General features: G+C 32.7%; 1 protein-coding gene across 4 annotated transcripts in view; it reads right to left on the bottom strand.

Moving 5' to 3' along the window:
• LOC145241490 (large proline-rich protein BAG6-like) overlaps positions 1-13,653 on the bottom strand; it is a 322,214-nt gene that overhangs the window by 64,418 nt on the left and 244,143 nt on the right. For all 4 annotated transcript variants that reach the window (XM_080104490.1, XM_080104489.1, XM_080104493.1 and 1 more), the window contains 3 exons: positions 12,109-12,235; positions 3,419-3,628; positions 2,790-3,035 (listed from right to left, as the gene is read on the bottom strand). In XM_080104490.1, the coding sequence (XP_079960616.1) occupies positions 2,790-3,035; positions 3,419-3,628; positions 12,109-12,235 (583 nt within the window). The remainder of the gene's footprint in view (positions 1-2,789; positions 3,036-3,418; positions 3,629-12,108; positions 12,236-13,653) is intronic.

Below are 13,653 nucleotides of genomic sequence, written 5' to 3'. Positions count from 1 at the left end.
AAAGGTCACCGAATTCCTATTATGAATCATGGCAAAATCAACATTTTTAACTCCCAGAGAAAACTAGCAGAAAAGGGAAAAATTAAGGCAATACAACAGTATTTTTTTTTATCAGAAAGTAATACTTTATCAACACACAAAATTATGATTATTCCAGTGTTTTAAAAATTTGCAACTAATTTTACTTTAATAACTGAAATTTATGAACTAATAATCCAATTAATTGCAAATTTGGACATGTGACATGAATGTTAGTCTATACGTATAAAAGCGAAAATGTGTGTATATATGTGTGTGTTTGTATGTCTCGCAAAAACTTTTGACAGAGGCCACGGTTTTTCGCCAGGTAGGTATCATTTTCAAGCTCGAACCTTCAGCCAATAAATATCGAAAAATTGTCCAAAAACATTAATTCCTTCACCCTCAACTGGACCCTTTTCTACATGGAGGGTAAAAAAAAAAAAAAAAAAATCGTTCCTTCATGTTCCCTTTCTACTACGACGATGATGTCATGTTTGACCTAGAAAACATTGATGTTAGTTTAACTTGCTGGTTTTGTAAACGTTTCATTTTGTCAGTTCTTAGTTGTTTGTCTCTTTGGCGTCGGGTTCAAGCCTACCTCCTACCAAATATTTTTTTTTCTTTTACACCTCTAAACACCCAGGCAACGTTATTTTTGTTGCTTTTTTTAAAAATTTAAACAGGGTTATTACTTCGCTTATTCTTTAGTTTACCCCCTCCCATTCACATACAGCGTTATCTTAAGATTGCAGGTTTGATCCAACAATGATCTTTTTTCACTGTTTTTTTTTTTCTTTTGTTTTTTCCGATTTTTTAAACTTTTTTTTTTAATAATATTTGAACAGGTTATTACTTACTCCGCCTACAAACACCCGGGCAACACCGGGTACCCCCGCTAGTATATATATATATATATATATAAAAGCGAAAACACAGGGGGGGGGCGGAGGAGGCTGGCATTCTTAAAACTTTTTATATCACGCCTAAATGATAATATCTATGACTTAACAACGGGGGTTGCCTTTCTATTTAATTTGCCCGACTTACCAGCTCATCGCGTCTTCGAAAAGCGGGGGAAACCGTAACTGGCTTGCAGCGCAAAACTACGTCAAACATCATGCCACTTCCTCGTACCTGTATATTTCAGTTTATAAACCTCAACTGAACACGCTTATCAATTCCTCTCCTTTGTGGCCGAGATGGTTAGGTGTCTGGCTTTTTTTCCCTTTTATTTCCACCTTCGCATAAAGGCTTCGGGGTTTTTTTCTTTTACACCTCCAAACACCTGGCCAATGTTTTTTTTTTTTTTTTTTTTAACACACGCACCTCCAAACACTCAGGTAACGCCGGGTACCCTCCTCTATTCTAAAAGCGAAAATGTGTGTGCATATTTTTTGTATGTCCGCCAAAGGCTTTTTTCGGGGTGGTTCTCTGCTTCCTCGCTCATTCTTATAACTTTTTATATGCTACACATATCATAATATCTCACACTTACAAAATGTGGTCGTAAATATATTTTATTACGGATAGTTTTATCTTACAATTACAACAAAATTGTGAATTTGTTTGCTGCTACTGCTACTATGGCGTAAGATTTGACCTAGAAAAACCACCTTCAATTTTTTAAACGCTTATCGACAAACTAAAAATCCCTGGCTTCCTGGCCTCATGGCACTTCATCAGATTATTAACCTCAAGGCTTCAGGTTCGAGCCTACCTCCCTCCCAAAATTCTTTTCGCTGTTTTTTTTTTGTTCGTTTTGTAATTCGAGCCTTCTTTTTTTATCTACCCCCCCCCTACACCATTGAGTTCGAGCCTAGCTCCCTCCCATAACTTTTTTCGTTGTTTTATTTTTTGTTTTTCGTTTCATATTTGTTTTTGAGCCTACCTTCCTACCAAAACTTTTTCTTTTTTATCTACCCCCACCCCCAACACACACACCTACAAACACTCGGGCAACCCCGCTAGTACTTTATAAAAATCATTTGGACTTTTTTATGGAGGCACTAAGTCAGACCCAAGATTTATTGGGTAATGTGTTATTATATAGAAATATTATTTTTTATTAATCTTATAGAAAAGTAAAGAGACTTATGTTGCCATCTATTTAAATGCGCATTTGTGATGTTCATAGACACACATATATAAATTAGGTAACAGAAAAGGGGGTTCACTTTTTCTCTAAATGTTTACAGACATTAAGAAATTAAAAACCGACCTCTCATGACGAGATCAGTTCTGCACATGCGTCAGACGACGTAATGACCTGATTTAGTTTAAATATTTGAAGAACAGATACAATTTCATGTGTGTCGTGTTAGCTCAGTTGGTTAGAGCGTTGGGTCATTATATAAACGTTTTGGGTTCGAATCGTGTTGTGAGATTAAAAAAAAATTTTTTTTTTTTTTTGATTTTTTAAATTTTAATATTGAAGCAGTGTTATTAAAGCCATTTTTCACGAACGTTCATTTTTCTGTTTTTTTTTTTATTTTTATTTTTTTACTTCGCTTAATCTTAGGTTTTCATTAATATCCCCACCCCCGACCGACCACACACATCCAAAAACATCCGGGTAACCTACGATTTTTTAAATTTTAATATCGGAACAGGCTTATTTAAGCCATTTTCCACATTTTTATTTTTTTATTTTTTTTATTTTTCAGATTTTTTAAAGCAGTTTTAACGTTGTGTTTCTGTTTTAGATTTTTACATTTAACATCGTTTGTTTGCCTTACGTTAGTTTCTTTTCTTTTTTTTTTTTGACTAACCTGGAAAGTAAGGTTAGGCAATCTTATCGGAAGAGTAGAGGCATTCAAAGGAATTGGAGTTGCTCGAGAGGACGAAGTTGCCGTTGTTGCTGCTGCAGCAGTTGGGACTGTAATGGTTGAAGTGACCGTACTCGTACCACTGTTGGTGCCAGTTGATGAACCTTGGCTTGCGGAAGGACGTGGTGGCGTAGAGGATGTAAAACCTGAAAGACCACTTGCACCTCCCCCTCCCATACGATATTGAGCCTACAAGAAAGAACACATAAAAAAAATAAGTAAAACTATCACATAACAGATAATTATAGATTCATAGCAAGCTCTTGTCTTCTACCACAAGTGTATAAACTTTGAAAAAGTGATAATACTAATAATGATTTTAATGTTATACTTGGTAATCGTTGTGACAGTGATTACTGGTATTGTTGTAAAAGTAGACTCTTCAAATATAGGTTAAAGTTTAGATTATAAGTCCTCAGTTGTTCTTGGAATTTAAAGTCTATTTTGACAGTCTGTGATTGATAGAAATGAAAAAGTGAAGTTATAAAATAAACATTGGCTTATGTTGGTTAGATAGGAATGTGTAAAAAAAAAAAATCAGATTTTATTAGGTATACATTTAATCTACTTACCTGATTGACTTGAACAGGTATAGATCCTGGATTAATACCAGATGGCAACAAACCAGGCAATGTTGGCAGGGCTGTGTGCGCATGTAGGTGACGAGGTGGGGTCTGATTCAGATCAAGAGCTAGGTCACTGACACCATGATAAATATGTCCAAGATAATGGAGACATTCAGATACAAGATTAAATAAGCGTCCATTTTGACGCATTTCCACCTAAAATCATAAATGATATGAACAATAAGCAAAGAAAAAAAAAAACTTTTAGTCGAATAAACAAAAGCAGCATTTTATTCTCATCAGTCGTGTATATTTTTATATATCTGTTACATGATAAGGGCTGTCCCCTTTTCATGTAAGTAGAAAAATGGGGAATTTAGTTAAAATGAAAATGAAATAGAATAGACGAAATTCGAACCTCGTAAATTAGGTTTAGAAATAGATTACGAGAGAGAATTAGAAAATGGAATGTAAAACAAACCATTGTTTAGCTTAGAGATAAAATAGTTTCAAGAAAAGAATGTGCGTTGACAAGTCTTATGAAAAATTCAATTGAGGAATGCAACTATACAAGATAATTTAATAAACATGTTTTTAACATATTGGAAAAATAGGTTATTGGGAATATAGGTTAAAAATTCCTTTTGTAAACAAAGAAAAAGTTTTGGACGCATGTCCAGAACACGTGAAAGAAGACGCATGTTTTAACATGTGTATGACGTCATGGAAAATGGGAAGTTCTAGATATAGTTAGAAAACTTTAGAGTTAAAAAGGAAAAACTGGGGGAGAGTCAGAGGGAGGTTTAGGACGACAGACGATAGTCTGCAGTTTGGGATTCGAACGTCTAGAAGCGAGACGGTCACTTTTGAAACGTAATATGTGAAGCTTTGAATTCTTGATGATGAAAACCACGGCCGGTCGTGAGAAGAAATAAACCCATCATGTGCTTTTATAAACGTTGTCTTTGTGTTGTGATTCTACCAAAAGGTAAAGTGAAAATTGTTATATATGTCTTATGTATATCATGTGGTTTAAAATGTCTGACATACACATCTCATATCTACAATGTGAACTCTACATCTCATATCTACACTTCTAAGTATAAACCTTTAATATATATGAATCTTCATAACACGAACACGGAACGCAACAATCTCTCTCACAACATCACTTGTAATAAGACTCACTCTAATAAGACTAAGAAACTCTTTTAACCCTTATATAACATCTGTACTCATAGGATTCATTGCTAAACCAATTAACCAAGCTTTATACATTTTGAAACATAGCTACTAGATGTAAAGGGTTATAATGTAGGCTATATTTTGTTTAATTTAATTTTATATAAAGGGGGCAACAAGGGGGAAAGGTCAAAGCCCTTCAAAACATTTTCATAGATAAGATTTTTGTGAAATTTAAAAAATATATTCAAATTTCAATTTCTTAGAAACGTTTTAAAAACAAACTTTTAGGAGGTATAATATGGGCACAACCACCCATTTGAAAATTCAAATATTTCAGATTTGCATAAAATTTGGTAATTAAGCAAGATTTCAACTTCTTAATACTCTTTAATCATGTAATGAAGGAAAATTCTTCACAGTAGTTATAATTAGATAAGTTTTTGTTGTAGATGTTTTACAGTTGAGCACCTCTTTCAAATTAAAAACGTCAAAACAAACATTGAAAAAAAAAACAAAACTTTTGTATTTTTTTTTAGATGCTCTGTACCCTGTATATTAACCGTGATCTACACTAATAACTTACTAGCTCTACCTAGCTGCAGTTACCCAGGAATTATTTTGATTCATATATATATATATATATATATATATATATTTTTTACACAGTGTACTTATCAAGGCCCGGAAGCCACTCAGGGATAAGGGTTATTGCAAGTACATTACGTTAGTGTGGAGATTTGATGAAGTGTTTATTTAAGGGGGCGGTTCATTAGGAATTTGTTAACGTTGGACTTGAACACATCCAAGTTGTAGTCAGGTGGGAAGCAGGCAGACGGAACAGAGTTCCACAAGCGTGCAGTTCTAAGAAAGAAGCTTTGTTCATGGAATCCACGTTTTGATTTAGGCACAGATAAAGAGTGGGGGTAATTTTTCACAGTGGATTCGGCTAGACAGGTGTTTTTTGTGAAAGATTGGCGAGGGGGGACAAGAGATTGGAGTTCAGATGAGCACATGCTATGGAAATAACGATAACACAAGGATAGGCTCGTAACGTCTCTTCTGTGGGAGAGAGGTTGCAGGGTAGAGAAAAGGGCATCCCCCACTAAGTCACAAAGTCTATTTTGTACTCTGTCAAGGCAGGATAGGCTGTTTTTAGCAGCTCCTGCCCAGATATGACAGCAGTATTCCATCCTTGGACGTACTTGGCTTTTATATAGATATTTATATTGCATCAGTAGTGAGATATCTTCTGGAGCGGTAGAAGGATCCCACCATCTTTCGAGCGACCTTGGCAACAGACTTGATGTACGTGTTCCATTATATATATATATATATATATTTTTTTTTTTTTAAACTATTATTATTATTATTATTATCATCCCATTTCTAGTCATTATCAAAATAAGTTTTTTTAGTTGGTTTATTTTACCAGCATATCAACCTTTTGGATTATTTAATGCTGAAGAATTGGTTTTGTTTTGTTTATTGTTTATTATTTTTCTATATTTTGTTGGTATTGAAATTTAAGTAATGCTTTTTGATGTGCACTAGTTATATATTATGTTTTTTTAGATTCCCCCCCTCCCCCAACTATATTTTGCTGTACAACTTTGTTTCTTTTAGAAATTCTAGGAGATATTTGGGATAAACTTTGTAAAAAATGTTTTGCAGAATGTTTTCTTGATAGTATTTTATTCATGTTTGATTAAAATCTATGCAGTTGGTTAGGATATGTTTCACTGTGTAGGGTTCTTGACATGGGGTATAGCTTGGTGCATCTTCACATTTTAGTAGATATGAATGGGTAGCAGTGGTATGTCATGTTTGGAGTTTGCTATTATTACTTTTGTCATTTTCCTGTTGGAGATTTTAACTTCTGCCCATTCATTTTTGATGATAGGTTTGATTTGGTAAAGTAGTTGCTTTTGCAGGAGTTCCATTGCTATTAGGATATAATAAAGTTATTAATTAGCGATTTGTAGTCAGTGTAGGGTACTTTTGTATTGATTGAGTTCATTTTGAGTGATTGTTTTGCTGCTGTATCTACTTTTTCATTTCCTGTTAGTCCAATATGGCTGGCTATCCAACAGAAGGTAATGTCTTTGTTTTGGGTAAATGAAGTTGATTCTTTGTATGCGATTGATGATTGTTTAGATTTTTGATTTTTAGTGATGTTAAAACTGGTAGTGAGTCTGAAAATATGTATTTGTTATAGTAGAGTCTAAAGGTCTAAGGCTAAATCTATGGCTGTGACTTCAACACTGAAGATTGAGGTTTTGTCTTGGAGGCCTTTTTGGGATAGAGCTAGAACAACAGCATATTCTTTTCATTGTTTTGACTCAAATGCATATCCATTGATATCTTATATGCTTTTATACAGAGTGATGTGATTTTGATAGGGTTAGAATGATTCTAGGTCTACCTAGGAGGATGTTCAGGGAAGTTTGATTTATGTATGCTGTTTTTGTCCATTTGAAAGATTTCTAGTGAATGTTCCATTTTTAATCCAAAAGTTTTGTTTTTTTTCCTGTTGAAGAGGGTTTGATATTCAAGATGGAAGACACAATTGCAAGTTGGGTTTGTAGGATTTGAGAAAAGTTTGATATAACATTGTAGTGCAAGTTTTTCTCCACCTTAGGTGGAGTGGACATTCATAGGCTTCCACATATAAACTGTTAACTGGAGAAGTGCTATAAGCTCCTAATGTCAGTCTGAGTTCTTGGTTATGGATGATTTCTAATGTTTCTAAATAGGATTTCCTGGCTGTTTCAGCCATAGTCTAGTTTTGATCAGATTAATACTTTGTAGAGTTTTATTAGAACTCGTCAGTCTGCTCCCCAGTTAGGTGTTTGCAATCACTCATTAGTTGAACTGATCTATTGCTTTTGCCTCTCAGATATTTTATGTAATGTTTGTAGGTTTGTTTTTTGTCAAAGACAATGCCTAAGAATTTATGTTTTTAAGCTACTGGTATTTCTGTATTATTGAGTTTAAGAGATGGAACCATATGTAGTTTTCATTGCTGGCAGAAGTGTATGCATTTGGTTTTAGTTAGGGAGAATTCTTTTTTTGGGCTCTGGATGTCGATCTGGGTCTTGCTTGGGATGTTGTTCTGGCTTCGTGTTCATTTTTTTCCATCTTGATTACTTGTGTCTATTTTTTTTAACTAGAGTGTTTTTGAAATTCTGGTCATTCTTTAATGTTTAATATAATCAGTTCGTTTATCAGTTCCTTATATTGATCGTATATACTTTTCATTAGGTTGGCATGGTTTAGTTGTCTTTGTTGTTTCAACATATGTGTTGTCTTTCAAGTATGTATCAACTATTTTTCTTGCTTCTGTAAAAGTTATTTTTTTTGTACTTGATTTCCATTATTTCTTTTTTATATGTTTTACATATTTTAGAGAAGGCCGGGTTATCTCTGCAGTTAGTGCATTTCATTTACGCATTCTTCTTCGGTGTGGTCTGGCTCTCTGTTGTCACATTTTCCTTTACAGACTTCTTTATGATGTCCATATTTTTGGCAGTTAAAACACCTTAGTGGAGCTAGAATGTATCTACTTTTATGTTTTAGCTGATCTTGATTTCTTTGGATATTGTTGGTGTGTTGAAAGTTAATATGTATTGGTGGTTATTGTTTTATTGTGTTTATGTTGATACGGATGTGGCTGATCACTAGGGCTATGACAACAGAAAATTCTTATTGTTTTGACTCTCGAGCATATATTCAACACAGTTAATCAACCGAGAACCACATCACTCTATATAAAAGCATATAAGATATCAACATATACACACTCGAGAGTCAAAACAATGAAAAGAACATTCTGTTGTCCTAGCCCTACTGATCACTCCTTGTTTTTCCAATTCAGTTATTATTTCTTCCTCTGTTGCAAATGATAGTTTGTAGCTTCAAATCACTCCTTTTGAAGTGTTCAGTCTTTCGTGGGGAAAGACTTTGCACTTATATACTCATGGAAATTTTTCATTTTAAGTAGAGATTGGGCATCTTTATGATTGTTTATTTTGACTAGTAGGTTTCCATTTTGTTTTCTTTAATTGTTTTTAGTTTACTTTTTGTTGGTAATATCTTTCCTATTAGAAAAGGTGATAAATCTCCAATTTTTTTCTTTTTTATTAACTCGATAACTAGGTATCTTGGGAAGTTTCCTTTGCCTATAGATGGTATCGTTCTCCTAGTTTTAAATCTTTTTGATCATCTGAGTTAGAGAGGTCAGAGTCATAGGAATGGCTTCTTTGAAGGGTTTTGAGGGGGAAGTATGTTTTTTTTCAGCCATGTATTTTGGGGTTTATTTTTCAATAATCACGCTCCCTATCCACCTCGGAGTCCATAATTGGGACATAGTAAGGGGGGGAACACAATTGCCTTGACCATGTTTGGGCAACGTGGAGGATATACTCTTTTGATAAGAGTCCTCAAGCACTTTCTATTTCCTGTTCATTATGTCCTCAAAATATGTTCAGATGGAGTGTTGAGTTCTGGTCTTTCCAATTGATTGACTCTTGCCAACATCTAGCATTTACTTTATTTGCCTATTTTTGGTAGTGAGGAAAAAAAGATGAAGTAACTTTGAGTTTTGTTCTTTATTATGGTAGTTGGCATTTTGCATGTAAGTGCTAGGGGCTGGGCGTGACTGGCCGATTGGGCCTCTCTGACCGCCCGTCTAGTTAAAGAACCTAAGTGATGTGTTGCAGTACCTAGACTTCTACGTACCCAGGTCTAGGTCAGCTCAATCACCAGGATCACGTCCTAAGGCGTTATGGGTATCCACCTGCAGCTAACTGATTGCCTCATTGAGGGATTTTTACCATCTGCAGATGGGCAGGTGGCTTATTCTGACGTCCTACTGACAAGACAGAAAAAGAAAAGGTTCAAGTTGTTTATATCTTATAGTTATTCATGGATTCCAATTTACTGATTTTGTAGAGTAGAGATAAAGATACAGACATGGAGTGGATTTTGTTTTTATTTCTGGCCTTGCAGAACATGATTTAGCTCTGCAAAAGGAAAGAGTTTATAATATTCTTGGTTTTCTGTGTTTTAAATTAGAAAGCCAGCAGGGAAGTGGGGGTTGCAAAAGAAAAAAGGGAGGGGAGGGAGGAGGACTTGTTTTTGTTTTGGGCTTTGCAGAACATGGTTTAGTTGTGCAAAGAAAAACAAAAAAGTGTTAGGTGCATTTGAGTCAGGAAGCCATCTTCAGACAACCTGATCTGGTTGCACCAGCATTTTTTTAATCAGATTTTGAAAGTAAAATTCAATTATTTACAATCTAATTTGTTCATTAAATTATTAATTTAAAAAAGTTTCCAAACTTTAAATGAGGATTTCCCAAGAATTTTAAAGCCAAAAATAACTTTCCATTCAACAGTTTAATTCTTTCAAATTTCTAAAGATAACAAAGTAATTCTTTTTCTATTCAAATGTTAAAAAGATCAAAATGGTAGATTTATTTAAGAAACTAAAATGCATTCTGACAGATTTAATTACATAAATCAAGTGAGTTTTTTGTAAATAGGATTTTTAAAACATTTTAGCATTTTACGCCATTGATTTTGCTTAATAATAGGTTAATAGAAAATGAAAAACAAGTCACGTAGAGGTGACAAGCACAAATACAAACAAGTGGTAACATAAGTTTAAAAGATTTAAAATAACTTATGCACATATCACAAGTTGTATAGCACCAATACAATAAACTATTAAAATTAAAAAAAACTAAAAAAGAGAGAAAAAACAAATTTTGCAAGTCATTACAATAGAATGATAATTTTTTAAAGGATTAGTTCTAAGAAAAAAGGATTTGCAATTTTAATGCTGGTTATGAAAAAAAAAAAATGAAACTAAAATGAAAGTACAAAAACTCCTAGCAGTGGTAGCTATGTACAGTTAGTCTAGAAAATAAAGTAGGGCGAATCGATTCTTTTATTGTTCTACAAAATTAATGTTTGATTCTGATTATGTGGTTGGAGGGCTTAGATAAAAATAATTCAAAATATATTAAGTCTACCTACTCAACATTACTCAATGTTTTTACTTTCTCTTTGTTTTTCTTTTTAATTCAAACAGATTCATTTTTCAAATATTTTTATGTTTTTAAATTTAATTACAATATTGCTTTGTTATTAAATTATTAATTGAATCAGATTGCTTTAAAACTATAATTGCATGAGTATTTGCTAGGAATTTGAAAGCCATTTAAAAAAAAAAAAAAAAAAAAGCAGATGCTGAGATTGAAACCAAGATCTTTATATCCTTAGCTTGAAACACTATCAATTGAGCTAGCCACGCTTTCTAATTATAAACATTATAAATTTGCTAATTCCTCTCCTGCTCTCTAGTTAAGATGACATCCATTTGAAATTTCTTTAATGGACAAAATATTTTAAATATTAAATAAATGGAATTGAAATTCATTAGTTTATCATCAAAAACATTTACAAAAGTTTCACAAAATAAACTGACTAATCAGAATCAAACATTCATTTTATAGAACAATAAAAGAAACAATTTGCCCTATATTTTCTAGACTAGTATATAGCCACCACTGCTAGGAGTTTTGTACTTTCATTTTAGTTTCAGTTTTTTCAAACTATCCTATTTTGGGTATTTTTAAGATAATTAAAACTGTTTAAATCATGGTATCTAAATTTTATCAAATGAAAATTCAAGAATAGATTTTTTATGATGTATGTGAGTAACAACCACAACCATTATTTCAAATTTGAATTTTATCTGAACATTTATAAACATCTCAAGGTATTCTTTCCTAACTAGAAATAAGTATCTTTACTTTGATATTATGTTATATTAGTAGTATTAGTAATAATACATTATATAAAAGAAACTTATTTTGCCATCTAATTTACATATGGGTTTGTATACGGATAGGTGTAAATTAGATGATTACATTGACAAAAGGGTCACTTTTTCTGTTTCAGAGACCTTAAGAAATATTAGAGAATGGTTAAATTAGTGTGAGATGAATTAAAGAAATATTAGAGAATGGTCAAATTAGTGTGAGATGAATTAAAGAAATATTAGAGAATGGTCAAATTAGTGTGAGATGAATTAAAGAAATATTAGAGAATGGTCAAATTAGTGTGAGATGAATTAAAGAAATATTAGAGAATGGTCAAATTAGTGTGAGATGAATTAAAGAAATATTAGAGAATGGTCAAATTAGTGTGAGATGAATTAAAGAAATATTAGAGAATGGTCAAATTAGTGTGAGATGAATTAAAGAAATATTAGAGAATGGTCAAATTAGTGTGAGATGAATTAAAGAAATAATCTAGAGAAATATGAGTGACTTGTTCAGTTAATAATAAATTATGTTTAATTAGAATTGAAACAACTTTTTTCCTTGAAGTAAGGTATATTTTAGCATCTATTTTATGTTATTAAAGTATGTAGGAAAAAAGCTTTAGGGGAAACAAATGTTGATTAACTCACATTTAATATAATAATAGATAATAAAGAAATGTTACTTGGTCATTGTTGTAAGCTGTGTCATTATTTGCTAAAGCTGTATATTGGTTGAGGAAGGGTTCCAGTCTTAATTGGACCGCCTGTATTTCTCCCATGAGCTCCACAAGAAGAGATGCTGGAGGTGGACTAAACAAAAGAAAAAGAAAAATACTAATGAATAAATATTCCTATAATGATATTAGGAATAACACAAAAGAAATTGACAGAAGAGACAGCATCTAGCTGACATACAAATATACAGAGTGTTTTAGACAAATTTGATCATTATTTTTATATTTTGGAACAATGTGAAGTAGAATTAGTGGTCAGTTTTAGAACTGGAAATTATGGACGATTTGAAAGCACCAAAATATTGAGAGTGACCTAACATTATTGTAATATGTGTCAGATTAAAAACTTCAGAAATCTTAGTTGCAGTTAAGTACTCCTTGAAAACTATGAAATGTGAGCTAAAAAATTGTGACAGAGATATGGAAGGATTAACTAGCAAGAAAGATCATATCAAAAGCCCTGAATATATCCACAGAACAAAATTGATCAAGATGTTAGAAGAAAAACAAAAATGCAACAGGATCCAGGAAACCAATACAGACCTTGGTGAGAGATAGCAATTTTGAGAGTGCCAAATATGAAGAAAAAATGATGAATGCGGAGCTCTGCTACATTCATATGAGAGTCACAAGAACTATTCACTACTAAGGTTCAAGGTAAAGCTAAGAAACTCCTGAACAAAGTCAAAAACACAGTCAAGCCTGAGATGTTCTGATTCTTCTCAGAATTAGTTGCACAACAAGTGGTTAGTCTACAATTCGCATCATAAAGACCAAGTTACTTTAAAATGTGTCTTTGGATTCGTTTCTAGCAAAGGCCACGTCATGCCGCCATAAAAAGAACCCAGATTCAATTCAGGTAGCTATATTAAATATCGGTTTACTGTTGTCAAATCACTAGCTGCATGACAACAGAATATAGTGACACTAATCGTGACAATGATTGTGATATTTGTGGTAACAGAAAGTGTGTTGAACAAAATATAAGTTAAGCTTAGGAATTAATGAAGAATTCGCTGTTGGAATGCAAATATGCTTTGAGAATATTTGAGTTTTTGGTTGATTGGAAAAGTAGGTAAATTAAGATAAACATAAGGAATGACAAATTAGAGATGCTATCGATGAAATGAAAATATGAATGAATTTGATCACTGGATAGTGTGGATATCCTGAGTGTTTACCTTTGAGAAATTAGCTCTTAGACTCCTATGGGACATAAATTAGGAGTGTGTGAAAAAAGGATGGTGTTGATATTGTAAAATAGAATAAAGTTATGAAAATTCCTTTCTGTTTTTTTTTTGAGTTTTCATTTATAAACGCTGGTTTATAAATGAAAACTTGAAAAACGCAGAAAGGACTTTTCATAATGTACAGACGTTCTCATGTGCTCCACCACCCTTGGAATTGAGGGGCTCAGATTTAACAAAAGAAAAAATAAAGAAATTTGAAACCGCCAATTTTTAGCTGATTCAAAATGGGATGCAAAAAGTATTT

Source organism: Euprymna scolopes, chromosome 20 (genome assembly GCF_053919585.1).
Source record: "Euprymna scolopes isolate OS-2025 chromosome 20, ASM5391958v1, whole genome shotgun sequence".
In the NCBI taxonomy this organism is placed as follows: domain Eukaryota; kingdom Metazoa; phylum Mollusca; class Cephalopoda; order Sepiida; family Sepiolidae; genus Euprymna; species Euprymna scolopes.
Note: the sequence above shows the minus strand (reverse complement) of the source record. Positions and strands in the feature narration are given on the sequence as shown.